Source organism: Asterias amurensis, chromosome 5 (genome assembly GCF_032118995.1).
Source record: "Asterias amurensis chromosome 5, ASM3211899v1".
Classification (NCBI taxonomy): Eukaryota; Metazoa; Echinodermata; class Asteroidea; order Forcipulatida; family Asteriidae; genus Asterias; species Asterias amurensis.
In genome coordinates, this window is record NC_092652.1 from 1500964 (window position 1) to 1518916 (window position 17953).

Consider the following 17953-nt stretch of genomic DNA (forward strand, 5'->3'; position numbering starts at 1 on the left):
GGTGCGAAGGTAGGAAACATTCGGCACTGTTTGTCCTTTGTCCCCCTGTGTGGCACGCTGTATACATGTATAAACACTATCCAGCTAAACGACCTCGTAAACCACTTTTTTGGCTTCTTTAATGCGACCTTTTCGCCAGTTATAGATCACAGGTAAAACTAATAAGCTGCATTGTAGAACTAGAAGCGCGGTAAAATGTTCCAAAAAATGTTGTTGCGAAATTATCGTGTGTCTTTGCATTCACAAAAGTCTTTATATAGAGTGCGTTTTGGCGACCCCAACCCACAAGTTGATGACCGGTTGGTCTGAACAGCGTCGTCACCGCGCTCAACCGAACACGCGAAAACGCTCAACCGATGACCAATGTTTCTGGTTGGGGTCGCCAAAACGCATTCATAGTTGAAAAACATACCCTCTCTGTTCAGAAATGTTTTAGATTTATAATTGCTTTGAATAATGAATAACCAACAAGACTATATTTTTGTTTGCCCATAATTCATGAACATGTACGTACTCATCAACAACTTAAACAAAAACATGAGGGTTTTTACACAAACATAAGAAAGACCAAGACAATTTATTGTGAAATTTTAATTTGATTGTGTGGGCCAAGCTACAGCTTAACCAATTGGGAATAAAGCAGACAATTCTGTCCTTGGTGCTTTGTAATTATTCCTTGACAATAAACGTCAATATAGCACCATTAATTGACTAAACAGATTGGAATTGATGCTGCGCCGTTTAGATCACTTTAAAGGCACCGAACACCTTGGTTGATTGTCAAATACCAGTATTCCCAATATTTGTTCGATATTTTAGTTATAAATGCATAATCATTTTAATTTTTCACAGAACTCGGGCAAATACTGATTACTAAATGGTGCTAAATACCACACAACAAATAAAACAATGAACATTGTTTTCACTGTACGGACAAAATATCAAAACTAAATTGTTCATATTAAAAGTTCAAATGTTTATAAACAGATTTAAAAAATAGCACAAAAGTGAAGGTAAAAGTTTTGCTAAAGGGTTTTTTTTTGACAGAAATAAAACACTAAATTATTAAAATATTTAAGAAATAATCCAAAGTAGTCGATACTTAACATGTACAATGTACTTCTCTACTAACTATATTTTCTTTAATGGGATATAAATTGGAAGATTGATAATGAGTAAAGGAAACAACTGTTGGTAATTTGTTTCTAGAAAGTATGACTGATAAGTGATTGCTTTAAACCTACTTATACTGCCTTAACACCCACCGGGTGAGAAATGGGAACTGCTCATTATGAGATTTGACTAGGGTTCGGCGTAAGTTTGGGGTCAATTATGTCAAAAATTCTGTGTAATTTTGACCATAAACTGGTCAAGGCATTGGGACCCGGATTGGGTGAAATGTGACTCAGTAGAGGTTTGCTCTCTTAAAGATGGAAATTAAAAAAAATTGTAAATATTGTAACAATTGTTGGTTGGGCTCCTATAACTAATCCCGTTATTTTTGACAGAAAGTAAAATGATCATGAAGTTCCAAATAGGCGTCCTATTGACGACCAAGAGGGTGGTCTATATTTAGAACGTGATTTATGTCAACACGCAAGGTTTTTCTGCAATCAGTTGCCAGTTAGTGCTTTATACTGGTTGAACTGCTCTCTCCAGTCGGCCATGTCTGTGTACTTCCAGGCGCTGTATGACGCTTTCCACTCCCGTTCTATATCATCCATGTTGGCTGAAATAAAAGCGTAAATAAATATAAATAATTAAACTAAGTTGAGGGCGCACTATAGTATCAACCACGCAGAACTATGTATGGTGAGATTTGCTACAAGTTGCGATTAGAAGCCATTCAACCAACAAAATAACACATGTGCACACACACAGGTGAAGACTCCACATTATTGGGCAAAAAATGGCATCAGCCACGTTTAAAAAGCTGGTTCCTCACTATCTCAACTTTCTCATTGCACAGCTATAACAAATAATTCTGATCTTAAAAATAGAGAGAGGAGCAATCATTTTTGTGTGTATTTTATTTTGTAAAACAGTTTACCCAGCATGGTCTGTAGCTGCACCAGATAAGTGTTCCAGAAATGACACTGGTTACTCTTGAGGGCGCGTCCTGTTGCCATGTCAACGTTGAGCTCCTTGTATATCAACTCTGGGATGGTAAATTTGGGCCAAATATCGTCTGCTACAGCAGGGTTTCTGTGATAGAAAAGTACAGATGATTGTAAGATTGTGTGAACGTTGCGAAATGTGATAGAGGATACATGTTTAATCTTTTGGGTGAACCATGGCCAAATTATCTAAAGTAATGTTTCTTTTTCACACGGTTGAAAGAAGACAGTGATAATTATTATTGTAGCAAGACAATAGTTTTGAAGCTTTTCTTACCCAGTCTTGGCAAAGTTGGTCCAGTATTCCATAAATTTGACAGAAAGTGCCTTCTCTGGATCAGGCACAAAGGGAGACAGAACTAGAGCAAACTCAGGGTCGAACACAATGCCGAAAACGAACGGTAAATCCTCGGCGTGAGTTGCTCCTAACCATCCCGGCTGCACACCATTTGTGTTATAAAGAGACACGGTAGGGACTTGCGTCATATGATACAGAAACACAGTATCGCCCGCTTGGGCGTGAATGCGAGCAACATTGTCAGTTGGGCACACGAATGCAAAGTCACCGGCAAATTCTACAAAGGAGTTGAAGTAATCGGCAGTCTCGTTGTCGGCCTGAGACCAGTCAACGTACTGCATTCTGACTGAATCCGCAATAAACGGCGCGTCTGTTGAACCTGAGTAATTAAACAAAATCATATCAAATTGAGTGTGATACCAATAGTGATAACATAAGGAGCACAATTCCAGTTACGTATAAAGAGGTTTTTGTTCACAATATAGTGCGCCATCAATAGTTTCCAAGCAGATAGATCGTCAAATTCGACTGACCTAAATACCCACTTTACATTATAAACACCGTACAAAGTAGTCGCTTGTGCGTATACATGTAACGTGCATCTAGCAATATTGATTGAATTCGTCAGTTTAGTCCGCAAAGTTTGAGCTATTTTGCGAGAGTTTAATCGGTTCTTTTCGAACCAATTGAAATCAAACTTATTATCATAAAATGGCTACCAAGTCAAAAGAGAGTCTCCTCCTGGATTTGTGTAGTGGCGCACCAATTTTAACTCATCATTTTGTTTCTGTCAAGAAAATTAAATGCCTATAGATCCAATCATATTTACCAAAAGCGTATAAAAGGTTTTGACTCATTAACAATTCGAAATCATCTTTGCTTAGAGCAGGCGCCACCTCCGATGCGAAATACTCCGCAAATTTTGGATCGTCAACGAGGAACGATGTCCCCTCATCAGCATTTGACCCCAGGAGGATCTCGACGTGGTTGTACTGCCCGGTGGAGTAGAGATTGGCCGGGGTGTCAGAGAGGAATTCTCCATCAACAACGGCGCTACTTCGGAAGGCTGTCTAAAGGAAATAAAAGCAAAAGAAACAATGATAAACAGGGGAATATCGTTGGTTACATCACAGTTTCTAAACTTGCGTTTTAATTTTAACAGACATGTGAATGGCATTGTAGTGTTATCTGTCACACTCTCAAAAAACGCCCTTACTCTGTAGCAAATAAATGCCTTCACACAGGCCAAAGGACGCAAATCTTTACTGGACGATAAATGTTCTTCGTGTGCGTAAAAACGTGGGCGTGTCACCTTAGGCACATGATCTATAGTAATGTAGGGCAGAGCTTATTAGCCTTGATCAAGGCGCTACAGCCAGCCGCGACCCGCAAAATCCCAGTCCCCATCACTGAATTCCACCAGCGCACCCCCATACATAACACAGTGCATATAATACGCGTACAGCGTATGTACACACCTATACCTACTGTATATACACATTACCATCTATATGGTACACGTACGGTACATGAGTATTTCTAAAGAAGCGCCTTGATGGTTCTGTAACTGCCAAAATTTAGGGCGGAGCTCATTATGCTAATGTTTACTAACAACCCGGTCTCATTGGTTGTTGGTTGACCTATAAAGTCTCGCTGCGATGTCAATCACAACGTTCTGCAAGCACGCACACGTGCTCTCCGACGTAAACAACAAGCCTTGTGGCTGCTGTGCAAAAAAATTGCAATGGCGGCGGGCGCGAGGGAGAAATCCCCCCTACCCTAAAACAAAGTTGTGTACTGTATATCAATGGTACGGTGTATAATTTGCAACAGTTCATCGTGGCACAGCTGCAGAAGCTTTCAACAAAATAAAACAACCAGGTTTAATGCACCAATCATGGATTTAGAAATAAGAAGGAAGAAAATTAGACCATACATTGTGTGAAATGTGTTTGAGAAAGGTTCAAAAAGTATCAAGGTGTCATGGGTTTCCGGCAATGGCTACTTGGTTAGAATTCTTAGATGTTGGGCATACCCATCCCCTTGAAGCACAAACATTTAATAACATTACTGTTTTCCCCATTTCAGACCAGATGAGATAAGAAACCCAGCTGTTTATTTTGTCTAGACATATTATTCGTTACGTTTCTCGCGGTAAATCAAAGTTGGGGATCGAAAATAAATTATGTGTTGGTCGAAAACATACCAGACGGTAGAAGATGGCGTGTGGCTTAACAACAACTACAAGTAAAGATCAATTCCATAAACTAACTCTTGCCAAACTACTACACTAAAACGTTACACTTATAGTAAAGCACCTTCCCATTCAGGGACAAATCTACCAGCTACATTGTACTTATGATGCTAGTCCTCGTGTTATAATGAAACACAAGACAACAGACCTACCAAGTCTCAAGCATTAGGCGTGAGACTCACGCATTTGGGCTCCGTCTCACGCTCACACGCACAGCAACCATTTACTCACGCATTGGGGCAAGACCGGGAAAAAAAAAAATTAACGACATGCATCGCCAAATCGCGCTCGTGTGTACAAAAAACGCAATCTACAATGTTTGCACAATCTTCAGATTGCACGCAGTTTATCAGAATCATCATTCTTGTACAAACTTTGTACAAACAGAGCGCAAATTTGCAGACTGCGCACGCTTTTGCTCTTCCAGCAGGTTCAGCTAAAATTCGGCATAGCGCAAAACGCTTATTGCGCACAAGTTTTTCCCGATTCGTTTAGCAAATTTTTTAAATGCTACTAGCGAAGACACAACAGGCAGAAGAAGTGAGCGGAAGATTTTGGACATCATTTTTAGTAGATTTTTTTTTTTAGTTTGGAAGGAAATAATCTGACACAATCGTACACAACCATACACAAGTCAATGGGAAACTACACAACCATACACACGTCAATGGGAATCTACACAACCATACGCAAGTCAATGGGAAACTACACAACCATACACAAGTCAACGGGAAACTACACAACCATACACATGTCAATGGGAAACTACACAACCATACACAAGTCAATGGGAAACTACACAACTATACACAAGTCAATGGGAAATTACACAACCATACACAAGTCAATGGGAAACTACACAACCATACACAAGTCAATGGGAAACTACACAACCATACACAAGTCAATGGGAAATTACACAACCATACACAAGTCAATGGGACACTTCACAACCATACACAAGTCAATGGGAATTGACACAACCATACACCGGTCAATGTAGCCTTGCTCAAGGCAGTCGAATTATTCACTCCGAAAAAAGACCGCCGCTGTATAAAAACCCACCCGTATTCACTGTGCGTAAAACCCACCCGTATTCACTGTGCGTAACATCGCACGACACGATGCCCCCGTACACTATCCGCATGCGGAGGCCGTCAGGCCGACAGCCTTGTAGGATCTGTGTTGAAGCCACTGACCTCATTACTATAATAAGCGAAGAGTTCCCACGGTCAGCTCATTACCATAATGCCCGCGAAAGACGAGACATGTTTACCTCACACACCACCACCACGGACGCATGATAGGGTCCAAAGGTCGTGATAAGGCAAGTACGTGATTGGACGTCAAAATGAATAATTCATTTGCCTCACATCCTGTGTTGTCTGATAGGTCTGACGAACGATATACATATTCATGAGCTGCATACTAGCATATCCTCGAGCCCCCCCAATTTCGTCCACTATTGGAATTTTTTCAATACAACACATTAAAACGGGAAGATACAGATCCGACAAGGCTGTCGGCCTGACGGCCTCCGCATGCGGTTAGTGGTGTACGAGTGCGATGACTTGTGTGAACAGTATTCGTGCGATGTGACAGTGTGTATACGGGTTGGTCATTCGGTGTGATCGCACACACCATGCACAGGGTATACGGCGGGTGGGTTTACAGCTGCGTCTTTTCGGAGCGAATAATGCGACTGCCTTGAGCAAGGCTACGGTCAATGGGAAACTATACAACCATACACAAGTCAATGGGAAACTACACAACCATACACAAGTCAATGGGAAACTACACAACCATACACAAGTCAATGGGAAACTACACAACCATACACAAGTCAATGGGAAACTAAACAACCATACACAAGTCAATGGGAAACTACACAACCATACACAAGTCAATGGGAAACTACACAACCACGCACACGGACGTGGCATGATTGCTAGCAGTAATACGTCATTCTCAATCGCGCCTGTGATTAGCCAATGTTTAGAATGACATGCCCAGATCATGCACGCCCTTTTATCGAAATTCCGATAAAGCTGTTACAGAACCATCAAGGCTGTTGTTTGAGCCACGTGTGCGAGGTTGAAAGTAGAAAGACACGACCGTACTCACAACTTCGCTATACTGTTCTCGCTGTACAATTTACTGTACAATGTACTGTATATGTACAGCGTGCAGACTGCCGAATTGTGCCGCGCCGGGCCGGGGCACACTACGCCAACAGCCTTGAGGCAAGGCTAGGCAGAGCTGTGTATTGAGAGAGTTGCGACATGGAGGGACCAATTTTCTTTGGTCACGTGGTTGCCGGACGCCATGTTGCATCCAAATGCAGTACAACCCATTGGGCAGACTAGTCTGGCACTCCGTGTTCGCCAATGCGTTTCTTGGGAACAAAATGGCTTCTAATCGCAAATTGTCGCAACTCTCCCAATATACGGCTCTGATGTAGGGATACCAAGTGCGCCCTCTGTGTTCACGAGACTGATGCGACGTTCTAATGTGAATTTCAAAAACTTGACGCGTATGTGTTCATGTGACGTTCTGGACCCGTTACTTTTTGTTTGACTTTGAGCGGGAGGGGGAACAACACTATTTTATCTTGGCATCATTTCCCTTAATTTGTGTAGAGGTAAATCGTTACCTCAGAATGGCGAGCAAGAATAATTAAGTTGACTTATGAGGCATGCTTGGTTTAAGAAACATTTTATAATAATAAAATTAATAAAAAACAAAAACAATCGAACCTCAATTGAAGCCGCCACAAGAGCTAAGGCGTCCTGTTCCCTCAAGCAATCCACAAGAGCGGCGCTCTCCGAAGCACTGCAGCCGAGTTTCGCCCCAACCTGGAAGGCTTGGCTCCTCAATTCGTCCTCTTTCTCGTGAAAGGCCCAGAAAGAAAAGGCAGTTCCGCTCTGAAACCAAAAGGGGAAATTATAGTAACCCGTCTTAAAAAGAGAAAGTTTTTTCAAAAGTGGTTTTCAAGAAGAAGGTTGAAAGAGAGAAAAGTTTAAGAAATGGAAGAATGGAGGAGGGACTTATTCGAGACCACAGTTCAAAATACCAGATTTTGTTGTGCTGCACTAAGCCCAATATTCCATGGACCATCAGCACTAGTTTGTTTGGTAAAAAGCGTCATCCGAAAATGGTGACATAGCGGTTTAGACTTGTTCCCTGCCTTCATTCGTAAGGATACGGGCAGGCACTGATCTCACTAAAAGGCAAAATGGTTTAATTAGCCATGTCTTGTACTACCACATCTCTGCTTTACTGGCACGATAGCCGGTCTGCCCTGTGTGCATGTTCACAACTCCGTCAAGTCGTCAAACAAGCAGCAATTATTTTGAAACGCCCCCCACCTTAAGTGTTTTTATTTTTTATTGATCGTTTTGAACGGAATTACAGGAAAAATATACAGCGCTCCCATTGCTGAATTGACACACTGAAAAGACGCATTGAAATTGTTTTCGTTACCAGCTACATTCAAGCATCATTACATAATTGGTCCTTATTTTGCCGGAGGAAAATAAAGAGGATTTTTCGAGAGGAATATTTAATTGAGGAGCAGGCAAGACAAACCTGCATAATCGCCTGGCTGAACAAGCCTTCTGACATCTTGGAGAGGATGTGGAAACTGACGCTGGCACTCCCAGCACTCTCACCGAAGATGGTGATGCGTTCACTGTCACCACCAAAAGCTATGTTTTATCAAAATAGTAAAGTTCTTTAAGTTACAAAGGTTTACAAGTCAAAACTTCATAATTCATGTAAACAAAGCACATGATCAGTGCGCATGATCAGTGCGTAAAGGATGCTGGGTGATACCCGAATCCAAGCAACACCAGCGAACGTCATGACGCTACTGGGAAAACTCCTTCCCTTCGCTACAAATGTATTAATTGGGTTCTTTATGTGCATTAACATACTACTGCTTATTATTTGATCCATTTGGAGGACGAAACAACAATGTTTTTAAGTGTCCTTTAAAAAGACACACGGGTTTATACCGGGACTCAAACCCACACTCTGCTGATAAGAAACACCAGAACTTGAGTTCGGTGTGCTTTGACTGCTAGGCCAGGACACACCACAAGATGAGAGTTCGTGAAATTATTTTACAACATAATGGTCAGGTTAAAGACAAACAACAAACAATCATAGCTGAAGGGATTTGGCACACTCGGTAATTAATTAGATTATTAAATGAAGAAGTGTTCCTACCTGCAATGTTGTTCTTGATCCATTTCATGGCCATTTGCTGATCTTTGAGACCTGCATTGCCTGAAGAAGCTTCGTCGTCTAAGTGGAGAAATATCCATAGTTCTAAAAGTTAACCTCTGACCTCAGTTCACACCACATCAATAGCAAACCAAAACGCGCGGGAAACTACGAACGGTGATTTGAACACGAAAAACTTACCTATTCATGTAAAGCCCGACTCATTTTCGGATCAGTATTACCCAAAATATGTTGTACATGATCCATAAATTATTGGTCAAAATCACCCAGAATAACATTTTCCAACAATTTTTCCGGTCAGCTTGACCAGGAAATGTGTCAAACTCCCTGGGCCGGGAATCCATGTCAACGTGAGACTAGTGCATCACTGGGTGGCAGCAGACTTACCGACTATAATAATTCCATTGAATACGTAGAGAATAATAGCTTTTACCTGGTAAGTCTGCTGCCACCTAGCGTCCAAAAAGTCCCCTATTCGATCCAGGTGTTTTAAGAGTATATAAATTAGCCGAGAGACTGTGTTGCAATGAACACTAGAAGACAACTTATCTTCACTCAAGTTAAATTTGTTGGACATGTGTTCAGCTTTTGTTTTCACAACATCATTTTTTATAGACAAAATAACTAAGAATTTCGACATAATTATTGGTTTGCATTAAGTGTGTTTCCTTTTAGATTAACAAATCTGAAGGGAACAGTGTTTAGGTACAGTTTTATTAGCCTTACCTGTTGTTAAAAAACCCAAGATGTCGAGGCGATAGTTAAGCGTGACCACGATGACGTCACCGACTGCAACCAATGGCATTCCGTCATAGACTGGTTGACTTCCACTACCGAGAGTGAAAGCTCCGCCGTGTATCCAGACCATCACAGGAACGCCCTCCATCTATTATTTAAAAAAATTCACACTTTTCAGTTAAAGTGAAAGCGTCGCTGCTTGTGAATTTTTAGAAATAGGAACAAATGGCGTATCCAACCACAACACTCTGATTCTCGGTCCCATGTGGCCTGCCCCATTTTTCAGTCATGCTGACTCGAAAACTGGTTTAAAATTGCTTTTGCCTCTTTCATTCAGATTCCGGATAACATAAACCTAGAATCTAATTGCAAATTCAACAATTAAATCAAATAATTTTTTTAATAACAATCATGAATCAATGGTATACTTACACGTCTAGAACTAGGTGCGTAGATATTCAGGTACAGACAGTCTTCATTCGTATATATGTTATTCTGACCACCGCTGCCTTGTATGCAAGCATATCTAAAGTACGTGGCGTTGTAAACCTCGCTTCCCCAACTACTCTTCTCGACCGGAGCCCTGAATCGCAGCGCTCCAACGGGTGGCTCTGCAAATGGTATCCCCTTGAAAACATCGATGTTCTTGGTGATATTGATGAACTCATCTTCCTGGAAAGTCACGGTGGTACCTAAGAGGGCACCCTGCTCTACAGTGACCTGTGGTTGGGAAGCTACTAGGGCTGCCAAAACTCCCAGCCAAATACCGGCTGACACAGCGATGGAGTACATATTGAGGGTTGTAAACTGGGCCAGATTCAGTGCTAGTCGGTGATAGTACGATCAATGATCGTTTCCTTAAAAAAACTGGCTCTACCGTTTGCTTATAATAGCCACCAATGTTTACACATGAAAACGTTGCAGTGCAGTCAGCCAGTAAAACATCCACAAGAGTGCGCAGGAAGGGATCCGGCCATTGATATCTAATTTACATGTGAATACAAAGTACACAGCAGACTTATCCACATATTTTTGGGCTTTGAAAGGTTATATAATTGCTGATACACTACTCAAGGTGTGTGTGCAGAACCATGGCCGAACGAGGTTATCACTCCCGTAGTATACAGTGCAAAATACTGGGGTCCCCTACATCCCTTGAAATAATGTCTTGCTCGGCGAAAAGGACAAGTTTCAATACCTCAAGTTGGAAGTCAACAACCTCAGACTACAAATAGCTTAACCTTTTACACTGTCCTCATTTATTTGACTCTCAAATCTTACCTAATGGGCCCGGATATAAATGGTGCCGAAGCTATGTTATTTCTACCTCCATGATGGTTTTATCATGCGATGTTTTCTCTTTATTTGTTAACGTGTGAGGATTGTAGGTGAATTTGTTGGTTACTTATTGGCCATTGGTTTAATCATTGGCAATTTGTTATAATGGTCACTGGTTATTTATTGGTGATTGGTTAATCATTGGCATTTGGTTCCGGCGTTAGTTAAAGGCAGTGGACACTATTGGTATCTAACTCAAAATATTTATTGCCATAAAACCTTACGACTAATAGGGAGATGATGATAGTATAAAACATTGTGAGAAACGGCTCCCTCTGAAGTGATGTAGTTTTTCGAGAAAGAAGTAATTTTCCACTGATTTCAAGACCTCAGATTTAGAACTCGAGGTCTCGAAATCAAGCATCTGAAAGCACGCAACTTTGTGTGATCAGGGTGCTTTTTCTTTCATTATTATCTCGCAACTTTGACGAACAATCGAGCTTAAATTTTCACAGGTTGGTTATTTTATGCATAATGTTGAGATACACCAAGTGAGAAGACTGGTCTTTGACAATATTACCAATAGGATCCATTGTCTTTAATTGGCCATTGGTTTATTCTTGCATAAAAACGGCAATTGTTTAACTGATTAAAGCCGCACCACAGAGAGTGTAGTAAACTTGCACTTTGACTTTCTGTTTTCTTCAAAACCATTGCACCCATTGTTACATAACCGCTTGTTTAATTAGGCCCGTGGTAATATTCAACCATCATTACTAAGTATTTACTGACTGGCTTTGACGCAGAACAGCGAGCAGGAAATCACACACACACAAACGTGAGTCATGTGAGATTTCATAACGCCTCTCAAAACATCAATCTTATACTTCAATGTATATGTTTTAATGCGCAAAGTCTTTATGCAAGCAACCGCCCTTTAAACAAACCTGCTTAAGGAGGGTGACGCATTTATCCAAAGTAGGATTATAATGGCATCTCCTATAGTGTGTATTATAGATTAATGCACATTTTACGCAACGCAGTTTTTTTTTACACCGCTTCAAACTTCTGGAATTTACTCCCGAAACAAAGAGCGCGGCAGACGCTGCAACGTTAATAGAGCTTGACGACAAAACGACAAAATCACTGTCGCAAAGGGCAGTTTTAATAACTAATCGTAAGGCAAACTAACTGGTTGCCTCTTGTGAAGGGTAACAGTCTAAACATTTGAACATAAAGTTTGAAGCATGGTCTGAATGAGTTACAGCCTCAAACCCTATCAATTGTTTCTATTTCCAAAAAACCAAGAGATATACACCCCGCCTACTCAAAATCCAAATAGCACTATTCCAATTATCTTGTAGCCTTGCTCAAGGCAGTCGCATTATTCGCTCCGAAAAGACGCAGCTGTAAACCCACCCGCCGTATACTCTGTGCATGGTGTGTGCGATCACACCGAATGACCCACCCGTATACACACTGTCACATCGCACGACTACTGTTCACACAAGTCATCGCACTCGTACACCACTAACCGCATGCGGAGGCCGTCAGGCCGACAGCCTTGTCGGATCTGTATCTTCCCGTTTTAATATGTTGTATTGAAAAAATTCCAATAGTGGACGAAATTGGGGGGGGGGGGCTCGAGGATATGCTAGTACGCAGCTCATGAATATGTATATCGTTCGTCAGACCTATCAGACAACACAGGATGTGAGGCAAATGAATTATTCATTTTGACGTCCAATCACGCACTTCCCTTATCACGACCTTTGGACCCTATCATGCGTCCGTGGTGGTGGTGTGTGAGGTAAACATGTCTCGTCTTTCGCGGGCATTATGGTAATGAGCTGACCGTGGGAACTCTTCGCTTATTATAGTAATGAGGTCAGTGGCTTCAACACAGATCCTACAAGGCTGTCGGCCTGACGGCCTCCGCATGCGGATAGTGTACGAGGGCATCGTGTCGTGCGATGTTACGCACAGTGAATACGGCTGGGTTTTACGCACAGTGGATACGGCTGGGTTTTTATACAGCGGCGGTCTTTTTTCGGAGTGAATAATTCGACTGCCTTGAGCAAGGCTAATTATCTTGGGGAAGTGGGTCTGAATAGTACACAGGTCGACGCAACGATATCGTACGATCTTGTTTAAGCCTCTGCCCATTACAACTTATACGGATTCGAGTTTTTAGAGCAAAACTAATTTTATCAATTTATTGTAAACTGTATCTCCAAACCCTATCTCAAGGGGACGCATTCGGCGGCAGGCACATTTTGAACAAGTTTATTGAGTTTCTGTATAGCTCAGTAACCCTAAAATGTTTTGCAAAAGCAATAATATCCAAAGGTGCGAAGCCAGGTCCAATTCGGTTTGTCCTTTGTCCCTCTGTATGGCAAGCTGTATATAAACACGATCCAGACAAACGACCTCGTAGACCACTTTTTAGGCTTCTTTAAAGAAATTCTATTTTGAAATTTTAATTTCATTGTGTGGGCCAAGCTACAGCTTAACCAATTGGGAATAAAGCAGACAATTCTGTCCTTGGTGCTTTGTTATTATTCCTTGACAATAGAAATCAATATTTCACCATTAGTATTTGAAACCAGCTTGGAATTGATGCTGCGCTGTTTAGATAATTTAAAGGCACTGGACACCTTTGTTGATTGTCAATGACCAATATTCCCAATTGGTGTTTCCCAACATATGCATCAAATATCAAATCTGTAAAAATTTAGACTCAATCGGTCATCGAAATTGCAAGAGAATAATAAAAGAAAAAGCACCCTTGCTGCACAAATTTGTGTTCTTTCAGATGCATAATAAAAGGCTTCAGGCCTGAAATATTTTATTAGATTCAAATCTGAGTGAGTATTTACAAAGAGTGTGCACTGCCTTTAAGAATAGAGTGACGTGTCCCTTTCGCCAAAGAGCATAGACAATCAATACAAGATGCGTGCAAATAATAAACGGTTCTAATGTGGACATTGTATTATTTTCATCTCCAAGCAACGGCTTGTTGTTCAAAGCAACATTTCTCCACAATTCTCCAAACTACTGGACGTACTAGACGAGTTGATGGTGAGCTCTAAATAAACACGCGGAAAAAACTGTCTGGCATTTTTAAAGAAACAAAAACAAGTGCTTCAATCTGAATTACTGTTTTTTTTTTAACTGTAGAAAGTGTGCACCTTTTTATACATGCAAAACAAAAACTGCATTTTGGTTTAACATCATGATTCGCATTGTGATTTTGATGGTCGGTATTTTACGGGTTCTCCAAGCCGCCTGTCCATTCGGGTGGTTGACTTTGCAAGACTCCTGCTACATCTTACTGACTCAGAAGATGAATTGGACTGATGCGTTCAGGGCTTGTGATCGTCCTGGAAGTGCCATTGCTATGCCTGAATCTCAAAAAGAACAAGATTTTATTTGGCGAGAAATGAAAACATCATGGATACAAAATGATCCCGCAGGCTCCGGTAAATTGGACATTTGGATTGGGTGCCAAAAAAATATGACCAATCCTTCACAATTGGCTTGTCCAGGAAAGAAAGTTGATTCTGACTACACTAATTGGATGAACGACTATTATGATGATCAAGGCTCTAACTGCATCAGAATGCGACAAATCTACGATGGTAAATGGTCAGATCGCAGTTGTTCCATTGACCATTTCGCTGCTTGTGAGATGCGCGTCCCTCATCCCATACACTGCCTGGCAGCTGAGGATGACGGTCGCTTCACATCCCAGTGTCTGCTCAACCATGACATCAAGAACCTGACAACCAAGGGAGTTATTGGGTGTGGTCAGACGTGCTGGGCGGAGCCTCGATGCCACTCCTTCAATCTCTGGAAGCAGGGTAAGATATGTCAGCTTAACAACGCATCCCACCCGGAGGCTGACGTCACTGATTTCAAGAACATAGAGGGCTGCTCCTTCTTTGAACTGTAAAATCATCAAAGGCAAGACAAGTGACATGTAGTGTTAGCTTTTCAATTTGTGATTGCACATGATTATGTTGTGTCAGTGCACCAAATCAAGACAATTATTGTAACTGTATATTTTCACTATTTATTTAATATAAGTATTGCTTCAGCTTGTATTTGACTGCAGTTGTAAATCCAAACATTCATAGTTCATTCGTATAAATAGCAACAGACCATTGAATTCAACACACCGACGTCTTATTAGAGGTAAACGATCACGCAACAATGGAGAACGTCCATTCTTGTATGTGCGGCGCACAGGATGGGCCAATGAGCTCCCTTCGTTTTGCTTACAGCCTAGGGAGCCTTACTCAAATGATTACATGTGATGTATAAGGTCCAATCAGAAGCCATTTAGCATGTTAGCAAAGTGGTGACTTTTTTATCTCTTGTATTAACGTGTCTTTATGATGAACACTTACCGCGAACTTTAATCTCAACACCGCATCCCATCCATGGCAAGGCTGACGTCACCGACCTCCATTTTGGTTGGAACACAATCCATTGGACTCGAAAAGTTCACAATGAATTTAGCATTCCGAACCGCTTGTTCGAACGGTTGGTACTCACGGGCCTAAGCGCAGCCTCTTTTCAGTGCATGCACACATTTTTATTCATTAGTTTTAGAGCAATAGTGGAATACCATGTTAATTGACCGAGCTGTATCGAAGAATGTTTGCTTTAGGCTGATCTGGGCCCAACAACACGGCTCTGCTTACCGTCGAATTCTGCGCTTACTCTCACCATTCGCTGCTTACGTGCAAGTGCCGAATTTCTGCGCTAGCTTTGTAAGCGAAGAATGCATAACGACAGTGGATTACTCACGCACACAGGACAAAATACCGTGCTAAGCCATGAAATACGCTAGCGGTAAGCACACGCCGATTTTTTGCCTACGGTAAGGAGAGCCAAATTGGGTCCGGATCGTTTTCTTTTTTTTTGAAAAAAATACGGAGCTCTGGCAGTGCCATCGAACAGTTGAGATCCTGAGATAATTTACTGCAGAATGGGCGTCATTGGTTAAGATGTCAACTTCCCGATATAAATTTTCTCTGGAAGCCGACATCCTGCCGTCAGGTTGTCGAAATATATATTTAGGGTTAAGTCGTAACTTGCTGAAAAATATCTCGGGATCTCAATGAGTCAGATGGTACTTCCAGAGCTCCATAGAAAATGAAGTGTAGCGGCAATGTTTGTATTCTTGCTTCTGGTTTGAACGTTGGTAGAATAAAAAATAAAAATAATATTAATAATAATAATGATTACAATAAAAAATAATGTGTTTGAATATTTCAGCAATTTTCACATTTAGTGTATTAAGTGTTCTAACCTTTCTGAAAAAAAAACCCAGTTATTCTAAGAATGTATATGCAGTTTTGTTATTAAAAAGCACAACACAAAATCTTAAGCAAATTTCACCCAGTTTATGCTGTCTTGTACATGGCACGTTAAAAACGACAGAAGACTCCAGAAGACTCCCGAGGGATACTCTGAATGCCCAACGAATGGCAAACGTTTCCGCTCAGTATAAATGTAAATCGTCATTACCACAAACGCAAGTACGTGGCGTTGTAAACCTCGCTTCCCCAACTACTCTTCTCTACCGGAGCCCTGAATCGCAGCGCTCCAACGGGTGGCTCTGCAAATGGTATCCACTTGAAGACATCGATGTTCTTGGTGATATTGATGAACTCATCTTCCTGGAAAGTCTTGGTGGTACCCAAGAGGGCGCCCTGCTCTACCGTGACCTGAGGTTGCTGTGAAGCTCCGAAGCCCACCAACAACTCAAGTAAAATGCCGGTTGACGCAGGCATCCTTTTGCTGAACATGACCTTATGCTATGTCCACAAATGTATACAATAGGTCACCGGTCATAGCATTACTTGCATTCCACACGCTCCTAAGTAACAAGTGGTACAAATAAAATGGTGAACCATCTGGCTAAAGATTTTTTCTCTCTCTACAGGCGCGGGTACCAACCATATCATTGTCCATGTTTAGTACACTTTAATGAACACCTAAGAAATGTTCAAAAGTTGCCAATCTTTTGTAGGTTCAACATATTCCACATACTTTTATTGATTTGTAATCAGACTCAACACATCAATACAAAAAGACACATTGGGCTGGGAAAATTGTCTCGTGTTATGACCCCATGCATAGTACCTGAAGGGTCAGGTCATAGACAAGTTGGCATTTAACTTGTGTGGTGAAGTTTTTGCAGGTGATTGGTACTTCGCACTGATCCTTTGAGACAAGTTATACAGCAAACTTCTTAAAGAAGTATTTTTAAAGAAATTGCTTTCCCCTAATTTAACACTATGGGCAATTGATTATTTGAATTGTGCCTTCTCTAAATATTACTGAGCAAATAATAGTACAAGGTTTGGGAGTTTTGATTTTGCTCCATTTTGACCTCGATTTTGTTCAAACTGAATTTGTTGTACTCACTTTTGGGTTCGGTATGAGAACATTGAGCGGTAGTCCTACAAAATGACTTCCATAATCTGAGAAAACCTCGCTATCACACAATCACATAACAGTCACACAATCATCTTTTGTTACAACTTTCTACTCTACAATGAATTGTTAAAACTTTTTAAACTACAATACATTTGACATTATTTATTCGCATATAGTGTAATTTGCACACAAACTCTAGATATTTCTAAAACTAATTACTGTAAAAAGAGCTTTTAAAATAAAAAATAAAAAAAATAAATGTCATAATAAAAATTCAATACAATTACTCGATACTAATATCAATATCTTGCGATTTTGATGGGGTTCGTTACATCTTGAACAACATAAGAAGTAAATTCAAACTCTAAACTCACATGAAGGAATTGATACTTGACTCCGGTCTTGCAGGGGGCCTGACCCGTTTCGTGGTCATCATGACCCGGAAACGGTTTGTAACTGACCTGAAACTGGGTCAACTGACGCACAATCCGAGTCAAACCTAAAATAAAGAAAACGTACTCGGAATTCGTGTTTTAGTTTTAAACATCGAGACCAAGGTAATGTCAT

The 17953-nt window shown here is 41.0% G+C and overlaps 1 protein-coding gene across 1 annotated transcript; it reads right to left on the reverse strand.

Moving 5' to 3' along the window:
• Positions 1–558: 558 nt before the first annotated feature.
• Positions 559–10599, reverse strand: LOC139937453 (cholinesterase-like). The gene is made up of 9 exons (XM_071932597.1): positions 10088–10599; positions 9644–9803; positions 8900–8977; positions 8258–8376; positions 7426–7593; positions 3245–3485; positions 2395–2794; positions 2051–2205; positions 559–1729 (listed from the first exon to the last, which is right to left on the reverse strand). Exons 1-9 carry the CDS (start codon positions 10445–10447, stop codon positions 1614–1616), a joined length of 1797 nt encoding a protein of 598 aa, XP_071788698.1. The 5' UTR covers positions 10448–10599; the 3' UTR covers positions 559–1613.
• Positions 10600–17953: the final 7354 nt, after the last annotated feature.

Excerpts from the sequence above, each read along its gene's own strand:
- LOC139937453 (XM_071932597.1), bottom strand. The coding sequence starts at position 10,447 with ATGTACTCCATCGCTGTGTCAGCCGGTATTTGGCTGGGAGTTTTGGCA. Across the intron at positions 9,804-10,087 it reads ACGCACCTAGTTCTAGACGT|ATGGAGGGCGTTCCTGTGAT; the intron begins GTAAGTATACCA and ends TTTAAATAATAG. Across the intron at positions 7,594-8,257 it reads TCAGCCAGGCGATTATGCAG|AGCGGAACTGCCTTTTCTTT; the intron begins GTTTGTCTTGCC and ends TTTTGGTTTCAG.